This window comes from Myotis myotis, unplaced genomic scaffold, assembly GCF_014108235.1.
Source record: "Myotis myotis isolate mMyoMyo1 unplaced genomic scaffold, mMyoMyo1.p scaffold_m19_p_6, whole genome shotgun sequence".
Taxonomy (NCBI): domain Eukaryota; kingdom Metazoa; phylum Chordata; class Mammalia; order Chiroptera; family Vespertilionidae; genus Myotis; species Myotis myotis.
In genome coordinates, this window is record NW_023416368.1 from 50,184,699 (window position 1) to 50,206,985 (window position 22,287).

The window sequence follows — 22,287 nt, forward strand, 5'->3', positions numbered from 1 at the left end:
GCCTGGAATATCGTAAAAGATGTACACTGTAATAATTTCCCCAGTCCTTCCCCAAGGGCCCTTTGCAATTACTCTGGCTAACCATACGTTGGGAAAATGAGAACATCAACACATTTTTCAACAGCATGGCAGATATAAGAATTCACCTGCCTTCTATTAGGCCAGTGATGGTGAACCTATGACACGCGTGTCAGAGGTGACACGCAAACTCATTTTTTTGGTTGATTTTTCTTTGTTAAATGGCATTTAAATATATAAAATAAATATCAAAAATATAAGTCTTTGTTTTACTATGGTTGCAAATATCAAAAATTTTCTATATGTGACATGGCACCAGAGTTAAGTTAGGGTTTTTCAAAATGTTGACACGCCGAGCTCGAAAGGTTCTCCATCACTGTATTAGGCTTTCCATTAAAGAGATTTGCAGAACTGTAAAAGAATACTATTCTTCTGTTTATTGTTTGGAAAAATATAGCTATTTTTCCCATATAAATATGTCCTTTATACTAACACGTAATATACTTATGAGTATTATTTTGCCGAATTAGTATTTAAAATTGTTTAAATATTTGTATATGGTAAATATTAATAGCCATAACCCACATAAACAAAAGCTCATTAGAGTCTTCAGTTTTTAAGAGTCTTAAAGGGTCCTGAGAGAAAAACCTTCAAGAACGGGGTGCCTGCAGCCGAGTGCAGGTGATGGCTATTGCAGATGAAGAGAGCAAGAACCCAAGAGAAAGGGTCCTCCATTTGGATGTGAATGGGTGATGGCAGAAGTTGGAAGTCGAGTTCCGAAGTTTTCCATTCCTAAGTTGTGGGTAAAAACAGTACCGATGAAGGGTGAAAAGTGGCATGGCTACCCAGAAAGGAGGAATAATGACCTGCTCGAGGTCCGGGGAGCAAGGGGAGTGAGCCCGCCTCCGAACCAGGGAGGACGTGTGGGGAAATGCGTCAAGGCACAGCTCGGGCAGCAAACATGAGAAGTGGGATGTGAGGAACCGGTGGTGGGAGGCTCCCAGAGAATCAGGCCAGCACTTTCTGTCGGAGTCAGCTGAAACAGTGCCAAGCCTGTGAGTTCATGTACCTCTTCCTTTTAGAGTTTTCTCTTCCTTTAGATTCCTCCTTCTCTGGGAAAATAAAATAGACGGGCCTTCCCATTTCCTTAAAGTTCTGCTTCCCCCCTTTTCCTTCTTCTCTCGGCCTCCTCCTTTCCACCAGGTCTTCTACTCCCCCCAAGACGGAGAGCCCGCTGCTGGGAGTGGGAGGGACGGGGCGGGGCGAACAGAAGTGGGCGGGCCCTTCCCTGTCTACGCGCCGCCGTCAGGACGCGCTGACGTCAGAGGACATCCGGTCCGGCTCCCGGAGTCGGAAAGGGACTGTCCGCCGTGCCCGCGTCTCAGTAGCCCCTAACCCCGGGTCGTGGTCCGCGAGCCGGATTTGCTGTCGCCGCGGGCCGGCGTCACCCCGCCGCTCCCTGCCCCTCTGGCCGCGGAGTGAGCCCGGCCTCCCCGCCAGGGTGAGCGAGGTCGGCCCGGAGCGCGCGCGAGGGAGGGTGTCCCGCGGGCGGTGGCGGTCGGCGGGTCCCCGAGCCGCGTGGCGCCCCCGGCGAGTCTGCGGCCGCCCGCCCGCCCCTTCACCGCGCTGCGTCCTCTGGCGGCCGGCTTCCCCTCCCCGACCGCGGTGACCCCGCGCCCGTTTCCTCGTTTGGCGGCACGGGCCACGTTCTGGAGAAGCCGGAGCGCTGCGGGAGAGGGGCTTAACCCCACCTGAGGCTGAGAAAAAGAATTTGCTCTTCACATTCCCAAAACGAGGGGGAAAAATGAGGCCCAGCGTTCTCAGCGGTTCACCCCGGGGACGTAGAGAATCCCTCCGTGTGATCGATCACCCGTGGTTATTTCCCGTGCTCTGTGGGCCGTATCGGTACACGTTTCTTTCCCGTGTAGACTGTCATGTTAACTACTGCAAGGGTGACCGGGGGGCTTGGGCAGTACCTGAGTAACCACCTACCAAACGTCCTGGCTGGATTTGTCCATTGTTTTTTTAAAGTCGCAACTGCCCGTCACTTGGCGTTTGATGGGATAGCGATAGCCTAACGTAAGAGTGGAAACCCAAAGTAGGAGAAGCTCCGGAGTGACCTTCGCGTTGTGTCCAGCACAGGCTGGCGCGTGGCCTTGCTGTATTGTAATGGGCCCTGTGGAAGGGGAAATGGAAGTTCCCCAGAGGCCCGCTCACCCCTGGCGCTGTCCACGTGTCCCGGGCACGCGTCCGATTCTTTGAATCAGAGCGTTTGTGTCTCCAGGGAGGTTGCCTGTCCCAGTCCCCGGTGAAACCGGAGCCTGTCCTTGGGGGCTTGGCGTTCCTGGATCCTGAGCAGGGCCCCGAAGTCTCAATCTGTACTTTTAGGAATTTCTGCAGTTGATTTTTGAGAATCACTCTTAGAAAAAAGACTTTAAAAATATGTATTTTGAAGAATATTAAGAAATTTGAGTTTGAGATTTCGAAGCAAGCATGTAGGTTCTTTCATGAGTGTATCTCTTCATTTGTTGAGTGATTAATATGTGCCAGGCAGAGCTGGGAGGCAAACATCCGAACGAAAGATGGGGCTGGAACCCTCAGGAAACGTCTAGCGTTGGGACTGCTGAAAAGCCAAATAAAAGTGTTATTTAGTAAAAATCTTGTTCTACTAAATGTGGTAGTTCTTTCAACTAAATGATGAAAGCCAGTTTTAAAGTCATTATCTTCTATAATAATAAAAGCGTAATATGCTAATTAGACCGGACATCCTTCCAGACAACCTTCCGGACAAAGCCAGGGCTGCCAGGGAAGCTGGGGTCCCGGGTGCCAGAGGGAAGCTGGTGCCGGCAGCCGGGGGAAGGAAGGCCTACTCTTGCATGAATTTTGTGCATCAGGCCTCTAGTTTTAATATATGTGGTAAATACTCTTAAACATAACTTTGAACCCTGTTAAAATTACAGCAGGTTGTAGAATAACATTTTGTGCAAATCCTTTACTTAAAACCTTGAGATAGCTAGGAACTTAAGTCCCCTTTATGTGAATTAGCCAGTGGTAAAATTGGTTTTGCTATAGGTCACTTAACTTAAAAGTCGCAGAACCTGTGCACAAGGTTAAAGGAGGACTTAATGTACAGGGGTGGGCAAAAGTAGGTTTACAGTGTTGAGTATGTGAAACAGTTTATTCTCATATTATTTATTACTTACTGTATTATTTATTTGTTTTACTACTGCAAACCTACTTTTGCCCACCTCATATATGCTCATTGCATGTAGACAGAAGGGCAGCTGCTTTCAGAGTCAGCAAAACTATAATACCTTTAACATTTTTTCAGAGAGAATAGTTTGACTTTGTTGTTAATGTCCTTTGACTTGCCTAGCAGATGTTTTATTTAGATATTACATAGGAGAACCACGACTTGTTAATCTTTGGGTTTTGTCAGTATCAGGTCATCTATATATATAAAAGCCTAAGTGACCGTTCGACCGGTAGCTGTGACGTGCACTGATCACCAGGGGGCAGACACTCCGACTGGTAGGTTAGCTTGCTGCTGGGGTTTGGCCAATGGGGACTGGGCGAAATGGACTGGACACACCCTGGATTCCTCCCAGGGTCCCTCCCTGGCCAGCTAGCCCCAATTGGCCCCAATCAGGACTGGGCAACACGGGCTGGACATACCATGGAGCCCTCCCACAGTCCCTCCCCGGCCCCGATTGTGCACCGGTGGGGTCCCTCGGCCTGGCCTGACCCCTCGTGCAATCTGGGACCCCTCGAGATGTCTGCAGGCCAGGCTGACCGGTAGCTGTGATGTGCAATGACCGCCAGGGGGCAGACGCTCAACACAGGAGCTGCCAAGCTGTGGTGACTTGGCAGCTGTGGTTCTTGGGTGATTCACCTAGAACCAGAGAGGAGGGAGCCGATTCCAGGGTGTGTCACCCAAGAACCATCCTCTTGCAATCCGGGACCCCTCGGGTGATGTCGGAGAGCCGGTTTTGGCCAGATCCCTGCAGGCCAGGCCGAGGGACCCCCCCGGAGCACGAATCCATGCACTGGGCCTCTAGTTTGAATATGAAGTTTAAAACAGTGATGTAAACTGGGTAAATAACATACTTTTTAATGATTTCTTGTTAATGATATCTGCCTAATCATTTTATTTTTTACCTTGGTACAGAGTAATTTTTAAAGAATACTTAATATCAGGGAAACTTTTTTCCCTCAATGGGAAAGAAAACTTGGCTTTTAAGATGATTTGGGGTGTGTGTGTGTGTGTGTGTGTGTGTGTATTTACATTTGTTAGAATTGTTTGGTAGTGCAAGTAAGTGCATTATTTTAAAAGGCATCTATTTTATTTGGGATAATGTGTGCTTAATGTTTCATAAAGCCTTAAAATTGCTTACCCGTCAAAATGACAGGTTTGAGTTTAAAATTTAATGAGAATAAATTTCTTAGTTATTAGCAAATGCAACCTGGCACTTATACCTTCTCTGTTTGTTCTCTTGTGTTGAAAGAGAGAAAAAATGCCTAAAAAAAAGACTGGTGCGAGGAAGAAGGCAGAGAACCGCCGGGAACGTGAAAAACAGCTGCGAGCGTCGAGAAGCACCATAGATTTAGCTAAACACCCATGCAATGCTTCAATGGTAACAGCTTTTTATGATATCAGTTGATAGTTGAAAAACTGTATCAGTTATCAGAAAAACACCTGAAAAAATTTTAGTGAATACAGTGTTGCTGTATGTATTTTATTGATTTTGAAATCTGTGTTAGAGGCATGTCCATTGTTTTCATTAACACTTGAGTAGCAATGATTTTTGTTTGATTTTATGTTATTTATAAAACCTATCATATTACCTTGGCTATTCTTGGTGATGAATAGTTATTGACCAAGAATACACACTAGGATTGCTGTGAAAAATTTTCCAGCTTCTCTGAGCTTATGTGCCTTAATTCAGTTTATCTTATTAGTTGGAATCTTTTTATCATTTTCTCTTAGCAGTTCTATATAACTCATTTGATTTTTCATTTCTAAACTTTCTACTGTTCTTGACATCTCTTTTGGTTTCCTGTTCTACTACCTTATTTCCCTGTGCCGAATGGGTTAGTTCTGATCACTTGTGGGCTTCTTTGGTCAGAGTTGTGAAAAGCAAGTGATATTTGTCAGCATTAGTCCTTTTCTTTCTTTGACCATGTTTCTCTGAGTTGTCCCACATTTCCCAATTTCTGTTTCTTTCTACTTTTTCTATTCCCACTACTCCTCTTTTTTCTTATTCTGTTTCATCAGACACACATAAAGTGTTTACATGACTTGATTCCACACACTGTTGTGCATCTACCCTGTGCCGTAGATGCTGTTTTAGGCGCTGTGGGGGATACATAGGTGAATGACACAGTCCTGTTTCCACACGCTTATGGATCAGTTGTTTTGTGCAGTACTTAAGAACTGTTTGTTTATAAATGGCAAATCCAACCTAAGTAACCGGGAGAAAATAGTGGACTAACTTGTATAGTTGGGCAGGGCAAGGATGTAGCTGGAACACAGGGACAACTGGAATCTGGAACCATCTTGTAGTTCCATCTTTTGCTTTTGTTCCTTTTTGCTTATTAGTTCCATTTTCTGAGGTTGTCTTACTCCATGTGTTTGGGTTCATAGGCACGGGTAACTCACATATCTCACATCACATATCCTTACCCTCAGAGAGGGAAAGAACTCTGATACTTTGGACTTCGTGGTGCCATTTCTAGGACTAACATTTATGGCTGGAGTGGGGGAGCAGGATTACATAGCACAGATAGGACAGTGGGGACCCCCTTCTGTGTGTCAGGGTCCTTTCTAGAGTCTAGGGGTAGAGGGCAAGATGAAAGAAGAAGTAATTCACATTCCTAAGTATATACACTGACAGCCAGACTTGGTGATTGTTGCAGTGGAGGCACAATGAGGACTAAAGAGGTGATAAAGTTGAACGTGTGGATGGGCTGCAGTTTACAGAAGAGGTGGGATCATCACCAGTACTTCCAACAAGGAAAGACTGAGGAAGGACTTTCAGGGCAAGGTATTAGAATAAGTAAGGCATAAAAAAAGAGAGTACAAGGCATATTTTGAAATTGGCTGACAAATAGTGACTTGAATCTAAAGAGAATAGGCCAGCAATTTGAAAAGTAGTTAGAGATCAGATTGTTGAGAATTTTTAATACCATGCTTTAAGATTCTGGATTTTCTGTAAGCTTTATCATATTGTGTTCTCCACTGTTTCTTGTGTCCTTTATTATTTGTGTGATTCATTAAAAAACAAACTATATTTACCTCTTTTGTGAAAATGCCACTTCTTTGTCTAGGGCATTATGCCTTTGTTATGTGTAGATTCCTGTATACTGGGGGCAGTTGGAGTATTTGGGCAAGTGTCATTTAAATTTTAACATGAAGAGCAGGATGTTCTTTATAATGCAAGTAAATTTGTAATTTTCAGCCAGTAGGAAATTAATATCATGTTTATATTTTACAGGAATGTGACAAGTGTCAGAGGTAAATGTTTATTTCTTTTTCTATCTATATGTAATAATTAGATCCTCTGATCTTTTATCTGATATTGACTATATTTTAAAATTTATTTTACATGACAAGGCGGCAGAAGAATAGAGCATTTTGCTATTTTTGTAATTCTGTACAGAAGTTACCAATTTGTGCACAATGTGGTAAGTATGATAACTAAAGGCACCTGCCTTTTATCAAATATTTGTTGACAGTTAATCAGTTTGAAATGGTGGGTTTATCACTGTTTATAATGTTATGCCTTACCATTGATAAAATATCATTAAATGTTATTTCGCCTACAAGTGGGAAATAACACTATCAAGTGCCTAATCAACACTATCAAGTCTTGAGTTTGACTCTGTAATGTAATGCTGGAAAATGGTTAACATACAGGTTAGATATAGGTTACCAACATGTTTTTGTTGTGTTTTTAAGATTTTTAAATTGATTTTTAGAGAGAGACACAGAGAGAGAGACAAACATATTTGCTGCCTCGTGCACGCTCCCTACCAAAGATGGAGCCCACAACCTGGACAGGTATCCCGACTGGGAATGGAACCAACAACCTTTCAGTGTATGGACTGATGCCCAACCAACTGAGCCACACCGGCCAGGGCTACCAACATGTTGTTTTACACATTAAAAAATCAGATTTCAAACTAATAGTACTTGGTGGTCCTGGATTTTTAATTATACTACCTTAGTCTTGTCCATAGCCATTTGTTTACATTTCTAAAATTTGATTCCTGCTAATATTGCCTGCAGTATGTTAGACCATTGGGAATAGTTTTATTCTACATTTATGTGGTGCCAGTTTTTTGTGATCATGTGTTTTCTGTTTGGCATTTAGCATATGATTCATGAATTTCTTCACATGGATTCCTAAGTGATTAGAATAGAGTTCTTAAAGCCACATACTCATTTCCTAGGTATAAGTGGAAACTAAGAGTAGATGATCATTCAGAGTAAAACTAAATGTAGTGCACAGAACAAGATTGGTGTTTGTCAAATAGCCTTTCTTAGAATACTTGTGATATATTAATAAGTATTTTTTAGCACAATGTATACATTTGAGAAATGCTGTGTGTTTCATCCCCTTCCCATCTGGGAGATTTCTATTATATCCTGTGTAATAAAGAACTAATATGCTAATTAGACCGAACAGCAGAATGACTGTCCGGACGACCTTCCAGACGAAGCCAGGGCTGCGAGGGCCCAGGCAGCCGGGGCTGTGAGGGCTGAGCCCCTTGCACAAATTTCGTGCATCAGGCCTCTAGTATTTATATGTTAAAGTTTCTGAAGACGTCCAGTAAAGAAATACAGATTTTTCCCCAAACTTTTACTTGAACAAATATCCCTTTTGGTTTTGGTATAATAATTTCAGGTGTAACACATTTTGGGATATGCTCATTTTAATGTGTTTACGTATGATAACATTGCAGAAAGTTAGGAATGTTTAGGGCTACATCCCTGAATATTCTAGTGTTGTTCTAGCTTTCAAAGAAGACATCATTGAGGTTTATAATTAATGAAAAAGAGAATACTGGCTTAGGTAGACCGCTTATCTGCCAGTTGTTATACCCTTATTTTATAAAAGAAATGAATGTAGAGTGAGAAAATAATTTATGGAAAAGATTAAATTCTTGCTAGGACCTTCCTATAATTTCAGTGTTTTTGAGCTTAAATTTTGTTAACATGGATGCATTTCTCACTTATTTTGTACTTGATGTTAGACAGTGGAACAGTGGGTAGCTGTTGCCTCTCATTTCCAATTTCTCTTTCTTCCCGTTTCCTGTTGTCTAGCTTTGTTCCTCAGGTAATCAGGATAATGGAAAATTGAATATCTTTTGTTTCTTTCATGTTCCACTTTGTGGAGTATGAAATTGATGATTACTGTGTCATTATTAATCTTCCCAAAGTATATGAATTTCCTGACAGTGTTTTGGATTGGTAATTAGCTGTTTGTGGCTATATGGTAATTTTTAGCTCTGTCACCATATTGCTGGTTTTTGTGCTCACTTGGGGACTATTTGAAATTTTTTTTTGAAAAGTATTTAATTGGAGGTTATGGCTGTAAATGTGTACATATGAATAAACTTAAAAAGTGAGCCAGATAAGATGCATAACCTCTGTTCTATCCCTTTTCTATTTTTGGTTATGTAAGCAGTACACTGCTTATTTCTATCCATTTAAAATTATTTCTACAGCCTAGATAAAGATAATTAATGAATTACTTGCATGTGTCAGGCTAATTGTGCAAATTTGTTTCTTTACTAGGGAAAACAAAGTGCATGATGAAGTCTTCAGATTGTGTCATAAAGCATGCTGGTGTATACAGTACTGGCCTTGCAATGGTGGTAAGCTTCTCGTCATCATCTCTTAGACCAGTCACTGATTTTCAACCAGTGTGCTGCAAGAATTTTTAAAATACGCACTATCTGAGTCTTTCATCAGGGGCACTGACCGCCTTTTTGATTGTGAATTTTAAAAAATGACAACAGCCAGCACAATAATAGCCATCCAATATGAATTAAAGTTATACTCATTTAAAAAGAATGTTTTCATTGATTTTCCAGAAAGAGGAAGGGAGAGGGAGAGAGAGATAGAGACAACATTGATGAGAGAGAATTATCCGCTGCCTCCTTCACTCCTTACTGGGGATTGAGCCAAGAAATGGCATGTGTCCTGACTGGGAATCCTACTGTGACTCCCTGGTCATTGGTTGATGCTCACTCACTGAGCCACACTAGCCAGGCTATATCTTTTTTTTTTTTTTTTTTTTTTTTTTTGGTCAGATGGGCAAATATATTTTTTTGCTAAGCCGGCAGAATTTTAGTAATAAATTTATGTGTGTCATGGAATGAAAAAGGTTGAAAATTGCTGTCTTAAGACTAGTTGTGTCCAAGGATAAGAAAACATCATTCTGACCAATGGTTATTTTTTATAACCACTGTATTTTATACACATACTAAGGCCTGGTGTGCATGGGTGGGGTCCCTTGGCCTGGCTGGCAATTGGGGCTGATCGGGGCCATTTCGCCCAATCCCGATCAGAGTCAATGGGGGCGGCTGGCCAGGGAGGGACCATGGGAGGGGTCCAGGGTGTGTCCGGCCCTCTTGCCAAGTCCCAATTGGCCGGACCCCAGCAGCAAGCTAACCTACTGTTTGGAGCGTCTGCCCCCTGGTGGTCAGTGCGCGTCATAGTGACTGGTCGACTGTGACCGAATTGTTGACCACTTAGCTTATTGCACTTTTATTATATAGGATTATTATCCTCTTATATAATAAAAGAGGAACATGTAAATTGACCATCCCTCTGCTACACTCACCAGCCAATCAGGAGTGAGTATGCAGATTAACCCAACAAAGATGGTGGGTTAATTTGCATACACAGGCACAGGAGGAGAGCAGAGCAGGAGAGCTGGCAGAGAGTGGAACGGCTTGGGGAACTTGGATCCCCACGCTGCCAGATGGAGAGTAGAGAGGGAGAGCTGGCGGCTTGGAGGACTTGGCAGAGTGGGAGGCCATGGGACTGAGACCAAGCAGGAAGGGAAAACCAAGAGTGGGGAGCACCAGGAATTCTGGGAATAGCAGTTCTGGTGGCAGCCTCAGGACCGGAAGCGGAAGCACAGAGTGCGGGGAGCACCAAGCATGCTGGGAATCGTAGTTCTGGTGGCAGATGGATCTCCTAGACCAGTGGTCGGCAAACTCATTAGTCAACAGAGTCAAATATCAACAGTACAACGATTGAAATTTCTTTTGAGAGCCAAATTTTTTAAACTTAAACTATATAGGTAGGTACATTGTTATTAACTTAATTAGGGTACTCCTAAGGCTTAGGAAGAGCCACACTCAAGGGGCCAAAGAGCCACATGTGGCTCGCGAGCCGCGGTTTGCCAACCACGGTCCTAGACACTAGAGCAAAGTGAGCTTGAAGCAAGTTACTGTTGCAGTGGGGGATGGAGGGAAAGCAAAGGTGAGAGACATAAGTAAAATCAGAGTATCTAGGAAAAATTAAAGGGAAGATATCCTAAAACTTCCAGGAAATCTCCACCAAAGAAGCAAAGAAAAAAAAAAGCCTCTATTATTCTGTGAGCAACAAACCAAACTGAGTTAGGGTCGCAGACAATTCGATCATATGATTGCAAAGACAGACAGAAACTCCCAGATTGTAGAGGGCTCCCCTGAGGGCTCCCAGATTGGAGAGGGTGCAGGTTGGGGTGAGGGACCTCCACACCCCCTAGTGCATGAATGTCGTGCACCGGGCCTCTACTATAGGATAATCACACTCTTTTGTCCCTTGGCTTCATTAATCTGGAGTTATTTGGATTATCTGTGGCATGTTTTTGTATGAATTTCCTTTATTACCTACTTGTTTTTAACTGCTTCCTATTTTTCTTCTTCAGAAACATACAGGGAATGGAAACATTTAATTTTGACTTAAACAAAATTCATTTGTCAGTGGTACCTTTCTAATGTGTCTTACTTAGACTTCATTTACTACGAAAGCCCTGCTTAACCAAGGTTCATGCTTTTGATTAACTAAGCAACCTCATTCCAAAAGAACATAGGATTAATAGTTTTATTTTAAAGCTTTTTATTTCCAAAAAAGTACATACTTAATACAGGTTATACATAATTTTTCATTATATGTAGACTTTTCTAAGGAAATTCATTGTTTTAAGTAATAAAAACATGTTTGTGTGATGCATTTTGCTCTCTTTTTCACTAAAAAGTTATTCTTTTAACCAATTTTACTGTATTCCATTGTGTGATTTTTTGCTCTGGTTTGAATTTCAGTGCATGATTAAAATAATACTATTTTACATCAAGCAGAATATTTTATTTTTAGTAACTCTCCGAGAACATATAATTACCTATTAGGAGGCAGATCTTTATATGACATATTTCATGTGTGCTTATCTTACAGATGCAAGGAGCTAGAATTATTCATGGTTATCTTGTGAATTCTCTATTTTAAATATAAGATAGTCAGTATTATCTTTCAAAAATCAATCGAAGATTCAAAAACCATGTCACCTTCCTTGGTAGCTTGCTTATGTCTAAATTTATCAAACACTTTAATTAACTGAGTTGTATGAGTCTGTATGATCTTTTCTTGTATAAAGGAAATATTTAAGTAGAATCATGAATCATTAGTTACAAGTTCTAGAAATTCCCTCTTCACACTGCTTTGTCCTAGGAGCCTGACTGGATCATAGCTTTCTTATGTTATGGCTTCCCTTTGGTTCAGCCGATGGGAGACCCTGGCAGGATACCTTAGGATAATAGGAGAACACCATCTGGGTCTTTATTCTCCCAGCTCCTTCCCTACCAGGTTGCTCTGGATTGGATGTGAATTGGGCAGAGTACCTCTCCATATGGCTCTCGCTTGGGGTTCTGGTAACTCCCTCCCTTTCCTGTCCCTTGATATTTTTTTCTGAGCCTATCCCTGTCCTTTGTAAATTATCTCTTTTAAACTCTCCTGTCTTACACAGTTTAGTGTGCCATCTGTTTATTGTTAGAACTTTGAGTAATCCAAGAGACATTTGAGGATTTGCTAGCTACACTGATAATCCATTTTTATAAGTCATAAAACATTTTTCCTATTTGCTCTATGCTGTTTTTGTTACAGGGCCTTGAATGGTATAATGCTGAACTGAGATTCAGAAGAACTGGATTTAAATCTCAGCTCCTCTATAATGTAGCTCTGGGATTTGGACTTAGTCTCAGGCCCCTGTTCCTCATTTGTAAAGGAAAGACCAATCAGTCCATTAAGATTCTTTCTAGCTCTTAACTCTTGACCTCATGTTATTGAAAAATATAGTCTTACCATCCTATCTTAATACAGAAATGGAAAATCTTACCCTGTCATTTAGTTCTATATATTTTACTTTAATTTTTTTCCCACAAAGAAATAGGATAATTGCTTTGAAGCATAAGATGCCTTAAAAGAAAAAAAGATGTTGATAGATGCGTCATATGTTCTCTAGGTTACCCTAGAAAAGCTATGTGATTATTTTATAAATTACACAGATAAGGAATTGTCTTAAGTTAGAAATATTAGTATTTGGAAGCATTCAATTCAGTTACTGGAATTGCTATACACAAGCATGCTTGAACTGTGGATTCCAGATTTCATTTGAATTAGAATTCAGTTTGAAGGCCACACTTCCAGCTCCTGACTTACTTCAGTGATTAATATTAGGGTAAGTGTATAGTTTTCCCCTTGCTTCTTTTCTTTTGATATATAGCTAAGGTTTGTATATTATAAATAGCTATTGGTGTAGTTTTCACTCTAATTTTGGCTGAGTAAACAGTAAAATTTTTTCTTCAGTGAAGCCACCCACTGTCACTGAAGGTTGATAAATTACTAAATGTATACAACTTGGATGGTAGCTACTGGGTAGGACAGAGACTTTCAAACTTTTTCACCTCATGTCACAAACTACTAAAATTCTTCAGCACACCAAAACATGTATTTTTTTTGCCAATCTGACCAAAAAAAAAAAAAATAGGTATAACTTTGATTGATTTTTAAAATAAATAATAATAGTAATTATCTACCCTTTTTGCTCCAAAGTGACTTTTAAAAAAATCAGGTGCCTATACTTGTATATAAGGATTTCTGGTACCAAGAATTAATCAATCAGACATAACCTTATTATGCAATGTGACCAACAAGATGAAACTCTATTAAATGGCCTATGTATTTATGGTTCAAGACAGCACATCACACTGGATGACTCTTGTTGTGTTGGCTGTTGTCATTTTTTTTAGTTGACAATCTAAGGTAAAAGAGATCAGTGCTCCTGACTAGGTATTATACATTGAAAAATTGTTGTGGCACACCTAAAATCGCTGTGTTAGACAATGGCTGCAGCTGGTCAAGTGACGAAGATTAATTTTTTGTGCTCCTTGGTTGCAGGGTGCAATATGTGACTTCTGTGAAGCTTGGGTTTGTCATGGTCGGAAGTGTCTCAGCACACATGCCTGTGCCTGCCCTCTTACCGATGCGGAGTGTGTGGAATGTGAACGAGGTGTCTGGGACCATGGTGAGTGATTACAGATAGGCAGCGAACTTGGCTGTAAGTGAAGGCTGACTTTGAACCATCCTGGATACTCTTTTTTAACATATTTTTCAGGATGCTATCAATCCTAAATACGGACACTGTTTTGCTTATCAGTTTAGTTGAAAAAGGGATTTATACTAGCACTAACAGTCATTTGGATTGTTTTACCAAAACAAGTAGGGAGGGTATTTATGGGAGAGAAGTGTCTCGGAGCATTGTATTACATATGTGTAGCCAGGGGTTAGTGCAAGTCCATTTCTTTATGGTTCATTTTAGCAGTTTTCATTGTAGCCTTTACCAGAACAGAAACTCCTGTGTCATTATCGTGTAAATCTGAAATAACTTGCTATCCTTTGTGAGCAGTTTTATAGATATGAGTTTTTTAAATTAAAGCTTATCATATTTACATTTTTGTGTTTTGCTTTTTAATCTAATAGGAGGCAGAATATTCAGTTGTTCTTTTTGCCAAAACTTTCTCTGTGAAGATGATCAATTTGAACATCAAGCCAGCTGCCAGGTTTTAGAAGCAGAAACATTTAAATGTAAGTTTATATATATTAAATGTTTATATATATCCAAGTTTGTTAATAGTCTGAGAGTTAAACAATGAAAAAGGAATCCAGTTTTTCATGTAGCCTCTTATGGACTGTAATTTAGCTTAAATCTATTTTTTGGTTGTAGAAAAAATTCATAACACATCTATTTTCTTTTTTCAACAGAGGTGCCTATGGTATTTTAATTGGGCCAATTCTTTATTTTGTGGGAATGAGCAGGAATTACTGGTCCTGAATACAAAATGTCATTTTCACCTCTAAGTTACTTAAAATAATCCCCTTCGTATCCACACACTTCCAGATGCCTCCAAGTAAGGACTACCACCCCTGGTTTCTTTCCAGTGATTCTTAGACAGGAGTATGCATCAAAGACACCTGTGAAGGATTTTAAGAAATACAGGTGTTTAGGCCTCATCCCTGAGATTCTGTATTTACGTTTGTGGTGGGTGCCAGGCACATGCATTTAACCTGCACACATAATTCTCAGGGATCTTCCTATTTGAGAACCAGTGTTACTGACAGGGTGAATGGTATCATCTTCACAGATAGATTGTATTTTATTTCTACTCTGATTCTCAAAAGCTCAAGTTTTGGAGTTACACTACCTGATTTCTACTTGTTGGCCATAGGATTTTGGACAAATCACTAAATCTTTCTTAACCCGAATCTCCTTAAAAGGAAGATGTGAATTTCTTTTTCAAAGAGTTAATTGAAATGAGAGTCCAGATAAAGAAAAGCATTACTATAGTACCTGGCACTTAGAAAACCTTCCTATATAATAAAAGCCTAATATGCTAAGTGTCCAGTCATCTGTTCAACCAATCAAAGCGTAATATGTTAATGATATGCTAAGGCCACTCAACCACTTGCTATGATGTGCACTGAACACCAGGCGGCAGACAGTTGATCAGTTGACCAGTCACTATGACATGCACTGACCACCAGGGGCAGATGCTCTGACCGGTAGGTTAGCTTGCTGCTGGGGTCCGGCAGATCGGGACTGAGTGAGACGGGCCAGACATGCCCTGGAGCCCTCCTGCGGTCCCTCCCTGGCTGGCCAACCTTCTGCGTCCCTCCCCGGCCCCGATCGTGCACCATTGGGGTCCCTTGGCCTGGCCTGCGCCCTCTCGCAATCTGGGACCCCTTGGGGGATGTTGGGAGCAGGTTTCGGCCTGATCCCACAGGCCAGGCCAAGGGACCCCACTGGGCACGAATTCGTGCACCAGGTCTCTAGTTATTATATAATAGATTAGAAGCCTGGTGCACAAAAATTTGTGCCCTGGGGGGGGGTACCTCAGCCCAGCCTGTGCCCTCTTGCAGTCTGGGACCCCTCGGGGGATGTCCACCTGCTGGCTTAGGCCCGCTCCCCAGGGGATCAGGCCTAAGATGGCAGTCAGACATCCCTCTGGCAACCCATGAGCCCTCGGGGGATGTCCATTTGCCAGCGGGGAGCAGGCCTAAGCTGCAGTCAGACATCCTTAGCGCTGCCAAGTAGGCGGGAGAGGCTCCTGCCACCACTGCTGTGTTGGCAGCTGTCAGCCTGGCTTGTGGCTGAGGAGAGCTCCCCCTGTGGGAGCACACTGACCACCAGGGGGCAGCTCCTGCATTGAGCATCTGCCCCCTGGTGGTCAGTGTGTATCATAGTGACCGGTCATTCTCAGTCGTTCTGCTGTTAGGGTCAATTTACATATTACCCTTTTATTATATAGGATAGAGGCGTGGTACACGGATGGGGGCCGGCTGGTTTGCCCTGAAGGGTGTCCCGAATCAGGGTGGGGGTCCCACTGGAGTGCCTGGCCTACTTGGGTGAGGGGCTGAGGGCCGTTTTCAGGCTGGCCACACCCCCTTCAGGGTGGGGGTCCCCACTGGAGTGCCTGGCCAGCCTGGGTGAGGGGCTGATGGCCATTTTCAGGCTGTCCACACCCCCCAGTGACCCATTTTTCAGCAGGTATCTGGGATTTATTTATCTTCTGTAATTGAAACTTTGTAGCCTTGAGTGGAGCCCAGTGCCCGCCAGAGCAGGCGGGAAGCTTGGCTTCCTCCATTGCCAGGGGGAAACCGAAGCCTCCTGTTCGCTCCAGCTTTGTGGCCGCCACCATCTTTGTGATGGAGTGATGGTTAATTTGCATATTACTCTTTTATTAGCTAGGATGCCATCATAGGAAAGACTGATATTCTTCAGATATTCACTTCCTTTAATTTGGTTCTTGTTCTGGTAGTTCTGGTATCAGTTGTTAATCCTTATATTCACATAAATTTAAAGTTGAGATATATGTGTGTGTATGTGTGTGTGTGTGTGTATACATATATATATATATATGTCATTATTAGATATATCTATATCTGAGACATATATATCAATTTTATATATACTAGTATAATATTTACAAAATTTTTTTTTAGAACGTTTCAAAGATTAAAGGAACATCTTAAAGTATACAACAATTGTTGATTTCCTTTCTTGTGATTTGGAATTCAATCTCATATTTATGTATCCTCTAAGTTATTTATTCTAGGAGACAGAAAAGCAAACTTAGTAATTGACATAAGGTAGTACTTCAAGTACAGATCTGTGGGAAATAGTGTTTAGATACCAAGTTTAATCTAGGCATTATGTATTTCCCCCCAGGTGTTTCGTGCAATCGGCTCGGTCAGCACTCTTGTCTCCGTTGTAAGGTATACTTGAGTAGTTTTTATTTTTTGTTTTTAATTCCCATACTCCACACCAGTCCTTGGATTACTTACAGCCATGATTAATCTGGAAGGATCCTTAAACATTATTTAGTTTTGTTCTTTCATTTCGGAGATTGTGGGATTGAGAAATCTTTATGACTTTGCAAAGGCTATTGGTTGGCTTGTCTTAGAGTTGACTCTAGTGCACATGTCTCCTGACTCTTGGCTCAGTGTTTTCACACCTTACGTTTATGGAAAAAATTCTGACCAAAATGACGGAGTGTATTTTAATTAATGTCAGAATGCACTTGCTTAGGACAGTGAAGATTCCCATAATGTTTTAATTCCTTGGAACTTATCTCTAGCATTTCTGTTTGTCAAAAATAACTAAATAGATGCAGCCAATTCACCTGCTCTCAGAAACATTCTGTTTTTTTTCTTATATTCTTAACCCTATCTTATTTCTCTTCCCACTCTTTTCTAAATTTGTCTAAGCTGTTTCCTTTGCCTTAGATCCGTCTTCCATCTTTACTGTACCCCCTTTCCCCTTCAGATTCCAGCTAAGACTTCATGTTCTTTCCTGAATCCTGCACTGGGTTTAGTGCTCCTCCTCTACTCTTCTCTTTCAACGCATAGTGTCTTATAGTAGCCTCTCCACTTGTTGGTGTCCCCAGTTAGACTGCACACAATGTGAGGGTAAGATAGGCCCTTCACCATATGTCATCAGGGTCTTTGTGAATACTCATATATCATACCCTGTGTATAGTTTCTGCCTTGTGTTAGGTCATAGTTCTGAAGAGTCCTGACAGAGAGCATTTCTCTTAAGAAATTAAAGTCAGGAGTGTGACCAGTCCCAAGCTCTTCTGCCCTAATGAACCATATCTTTAAATTTCCTTGAAATAGTGAATATCTTTGCGTATTTTAAATTTATTTATTGTTGCCCTAGCTGGTTTGGCACAGTGGATAGAGCATTGGCCTGGGGACTGAGGTGTCCCAGGTTCAATTCCAGTCGAGGGCACATGCCTGGGTTGCGGGTTCCATCCCCAGTGGGGGGTGTGCAGGAGGCAGCCAATCAATGATTCTCTCTCATCATTGATGTTTCTATCTCTCCCTCTCCCTTCCTCTCTGAAATAAATAAAAATATATTTAAAAAATTAAATGAAATAAAAATAAGTCCTGCTTGAAGGACTTCCTTTAAATTTATTTATTGTTTATTTTTACTTCTCCGTATAGGCCTGTTTCTGTGATGATCATTCAAGGAGCAAGGTGTTTAAACAAGAAAAAGGAAAACAGCCTCCTTGCCCTAAATGTGGACATGAAACTCAGGAAACTAAGGATCTTAGCATGTCAAGTAAGGCTCTTCTTAAAATGTCAGTGGGTTGGTTTTGCTTTCATGCTTAGACAAGATTTATCTTTTTTCCCCCCTCTATTTTTGTTTTTGCCTCTTTTCTATTTGAAAAGATAAATGTGTTCTCTTAAGGAAGTGGAATTTTACAGCCTTGGAAAATATATGGGTAAAATTTCTCAATTTAACTTAAGAAATATACCATCATTCACTTTGATATTTGGCATTTACCTCAGTTAATGACATAGTGAATACTGAAATTTAAGACCAAAAAAGGGATTTTTCTTTTTTTTTTTTTTTTTTTTTGCTGAGGCTTCCTTGTTCAATAATTGAGTAGCTATAAATCCTTAATATTTAAGTGCTGGTAATCTTTAGTACTGGAAAGTTGGAATTCATTCTTAAGCAGTTCTTAGGTGTGTAGTATTTGAGCAGCTGTACTTATTATGTACTACATCACTACTGTAGGAAATTGCTTTCTGCTTTTTATATAACTTTTCTATGAAGGAATAAGACTGCCATAAACATTCATAGTAATGCAGTTCACAATTTGACTCTTTACCAAACATATCAGAATGGAACCATAATTCTAAATGACTTTGCTTAATCAAATGAGGAAAGACTGATGATTTTGCTGATTTTTTTTGCACTAAAGTTTGTCTTGCTAGAAGAAATTAAAGGCTTTGTCTTTTAGGACATCCGACTTATAAAATTGCTCTAAAAAGTGTAATGACATGAAATCAACTCTTCTATGATTTAAAATAAACGTTTAATTGATCAAACAAAAGGGCATTTTATTTTAATTTTTAACATGCCTTATTATGTTTAGAGAGTGCTGTTTTGTTTCCCAGCTTTTTCTAGATTTAATGAAATGACACTGTAATCTTTATCATTTGTTACATGTGTCTAGAGGGGTGGGCAAACTTTTTGACTCGAGGGCCACAATGGGTTCTTAAACTGGACCGAAGGGCCGGAACAGAAGCATGGATAGAGTGTTTGTGTGAACTAATATAAATTCAAAGTAAACATCATTACATAAAAGGGTACAGTCTTTTTTTTTTTTTAGTTTTACTCATTTCAAACGGGCCGGATTCGGCCCGCGGGCTGTAGTTTGCCCACGGCTGGTCTAGACCCTCATGTTGGATAGAATTGATTGTTTTTTAAGGTCTTCTTTTTATCCAGTTAAATATTAAGTTAGGAAAGTAGGAAAAATGTGGATTACTTTTTTGTTAGGGAGTAAGAAGTAGCCAATCAAGTTCATGTAATGTTATGTATTGTAGAGGAAAATGAGGATGTAGAGAACGGGAACTAATAAGGCACCATGTACATATCCGTGTTTTGTAGCACGCTCCCTGAAATTTGGCAGGCAGACTGGAAGTGAAGAGGGAGATGGAGCTTCTGGGTATGATGCTTATTGGAAGAACCTTTCATCTGATAAGTATGGTGATACCAGCTACCACGACGATGAGGATGAGTCTGAAGCAGAGGATGATGAAGAAGAAGACGACGAAGGTGGAAAGGATTCAGATGTTGAGTCATCAGAATTGTTTACTAATTTAAATTTAGGAAGGACCTATGCCAGTGGCTATGCTCACTATGAAGAACAAGAGGACTAGGGGAACTGCTTGCCCATTGGTGACCTTGTCTGAGAGGAGCAGGAAAGTGTGTGCTTGAAGTGCGTGTGGGTGTTCAGAAGTACTGTCACTTAGCCTTGTGCAAAAGACTAGTCACACATACTGGGCAAGGGGTAGGGCATAGCATTTCTCTAGGAACTGAGAAGCAAGCTTATGGCATAAGAAAAATGATTTTCAAATGTAAGATGTTCATTGGTACAAGGAATTAAGCATCATGGATTGGATTTTTACTGATTTCAGTAGCCTGGTAGGTTTTGCCAATTAGATACATATATAGTATAAAGGAATAATTGGAGGGTAATATATTTGAAATTAAATTGCTGTTTTTATGAATAACACTGCTTATAAATACATTCTGTCTGATTTTTTAAAATGTAATGGGTAAATAGAGTTATTGTATTTTTCCTTGTATGTCCATAGGATACAAGTCAGATGTTCTATACTAAATTTTCATTAAATCTTCATGTCATCTTACATAGTCATGATATGTGTACTTTAGCAACTGATTTTTCACAATGTACATCCTGAATAGTACCTATTAATGCCTAAGTGTATAGACAAAGGTGACTACAAAGCCATTTTTCAGACACAGAATCAGAAATAGTATTACACAGATGCTTTATCCAGGAAATTTAATTTCTGTTTGAATAAATCTAGTATTACAGTTACATACTTTTGATAATTTATTTAATTTCTTGTTCTTAATTTTGTAAACCTTGGAAAGTATTCTAATGTTTTTGTGTAATCTTCATTTTTTTTGGTCTAATATGCGAAATAAGAAACAGAGATTAATATTGTGGTAGACACAAAGTTTTGCAGCCAGACCCCGTCATTCATGGTGGAGGTGGAGAACAGACAGTTGCTGGCACAAATTCCAGTTGTTAACTACTTATGCTGGCAAAGAATTGGGATGGAGTGGTAGAAAGAAAGGCTATGGGACTGACTGGCATTTGAGAAGTACAGAGAAAACTAGTTTTGACGACAAAAGGGTTGGATGGCTTATTCTATGGAAACATAATGAACAGCTGAGGGCAATAATGGACTATGGAAACCAGGTGTGAGAGCCAGAGGACCTCTGGATGCATGCAGAAAAAGCTTTCATCTCTTATAGCAGCAGGGCTGAGAAAACTGAGGACCAAGCTCAGGATTTAACAGTCATAATGGATGAACTTCAGAGACAGCTGCCAATTAAGGCAAGTCCATATGCAAAGATCAGGGCACTGTTTGGGAAAATCCAGAACCCTGACAAGTGAGATGGAGACATCTGGATGGATGCTGCTGTAGATTTTTACTCCCCAGACTCCTGAACTTTCTGAGCCTTGCAGTCAGCTCACTCCTCTCTGTTAAGGACGAGCATCCCCCATCTTATTCCCAAGCTGAACAGAAGTCTCCTTCCCTAGGCAATATGTGTCCCCTCAGGACTTGTCCTATCTCCAGGCTACTAGGCCTAGAATTAGGGTTAACTAACTAGAATTAAAATTAAGCAAAGCTCAGCTGGGCCAGCAGAGAGGAGAAACCACTATTCCCCAAAGGAGCTCCAAGAATTTGGCCAGCGTGTGCTGGGAGGAGCAGGAGTATGCTTGAGACTAGAATCCGAGGATGTTGATAATAGGGGTCAAAACAAAATGAGGGGAAGTTTGATAGCACCACATTGGGTTCTTAGGTTACAGGACTTGACTTAATAGGACTTAACACCCTGGCTCCTGGGAGATGGTGAATAACTTCTAGAAACATGGAAAAAGCTATGGCCAATTCTGAGCAAAGCTGAAATGCCTGTATTACTGTGGCAGATGGTGGAGAGAAGAATTAAAAGGGTGAGGAAAATGGGCATGCTGTAATGGATAGATTATCTTTGGCTGGAAAATCATCAGATGATTACGGAAAAACTGGAAGGCCCAGGGACAAACCATTTAATAAGGCCGTAAAGACAAGAATTGATGGGGATGGGCAGGGGTCAAGGGTCACTAAAACTTCAGCGGTAACTCTAGGCTACTGCTCACAAGAGAAACAAACTATTACAAAGTTTAGTTCGCTGATAGTAATGGGTGAAAAGACCCTAAAAATAATAGTGGCCAAGTGGCAATGCCTAATTGCCAAAGTCAGATGGGGTCACAAGTATCAAAATGACTCTCAAACTGGGAGTGATTATCCAAGGGGGCCTGGCCTGCAGAGAGTTATGAAGAAGGCTAATAGGATATATACAACCCCCTTAGGGGTAAAATAATTAACTGGGGGACATTTTTCTTTCCATCTCTGACACTGGGCTTTCCATGATTAGAAGTCTGTGTCCTCAAAGGGGGCATCTTTCTTCATGGTACCCAAAAAGCACTCCACTGAATTATAAACTCTGCTTATTGACTTGGCATTTTTAGCTTTTTATGTCCAGGGATCTGCATACAAGAAGAGAAATCACTGTCTTGGCATAGAAAGTGATTGCATCAAGAGGAGATAGGGCTGCCTTTATGTATTGG

At 40.9% G+C, this 22,287-nt stretch overlaps 1 protein-coding gene across 3 annotated transcripts; it reads left to right on the top strand.

Annotated features, from left to right (window-relative positions):
• Positions 1-1,336: 1,336 nt before the first annotated feature.
• ZNF330 (zinc finger protein 330) lies at positions 1,337-20,486 on the top strand. 3 transcript variants are annotated; one of them, XM_036313483.1, is made up of 10 exons: positions 1,337-1,519; positions 4,524-4,652; positions 6,513-6,532; positions 6,632-6,702; positions 8,819-8,898; positions 13,469-13,595; positions 14,051-14,155; positions 16,797-16,843; positions 18,074-18,191; positions 19,527-20,486. In XM_036313483.1, exons 2-10 carry the CDS (start codon positions 4,533-4,535, stop codon positions 19,796-19,798), a joined length of 960 nt encoding a protein of 319 aa, XP_036169376.1. In that variant the 5' UTR covers positions 1,337-1,519; positions 4,524-4,532; the 3' UTR covers positions 19,799-20,486. The 3 variants fall into 3 exon arrangements, with proteins under 3 accessions (XP_036169376.1, XP_036169377.1, XP_036169378.1); XM_036313484.1 differs by lacking the exon at positions 1,337-1,519 and adding an exon at positions 3,529-3,549; XM_036313485.1 differs by lacking the exon at positions 1,337-1,519 and adding an exon at positions 3,997-4,112.
• Positions 20,487-22,287: the final 1,801 nt, after the last annotated feature.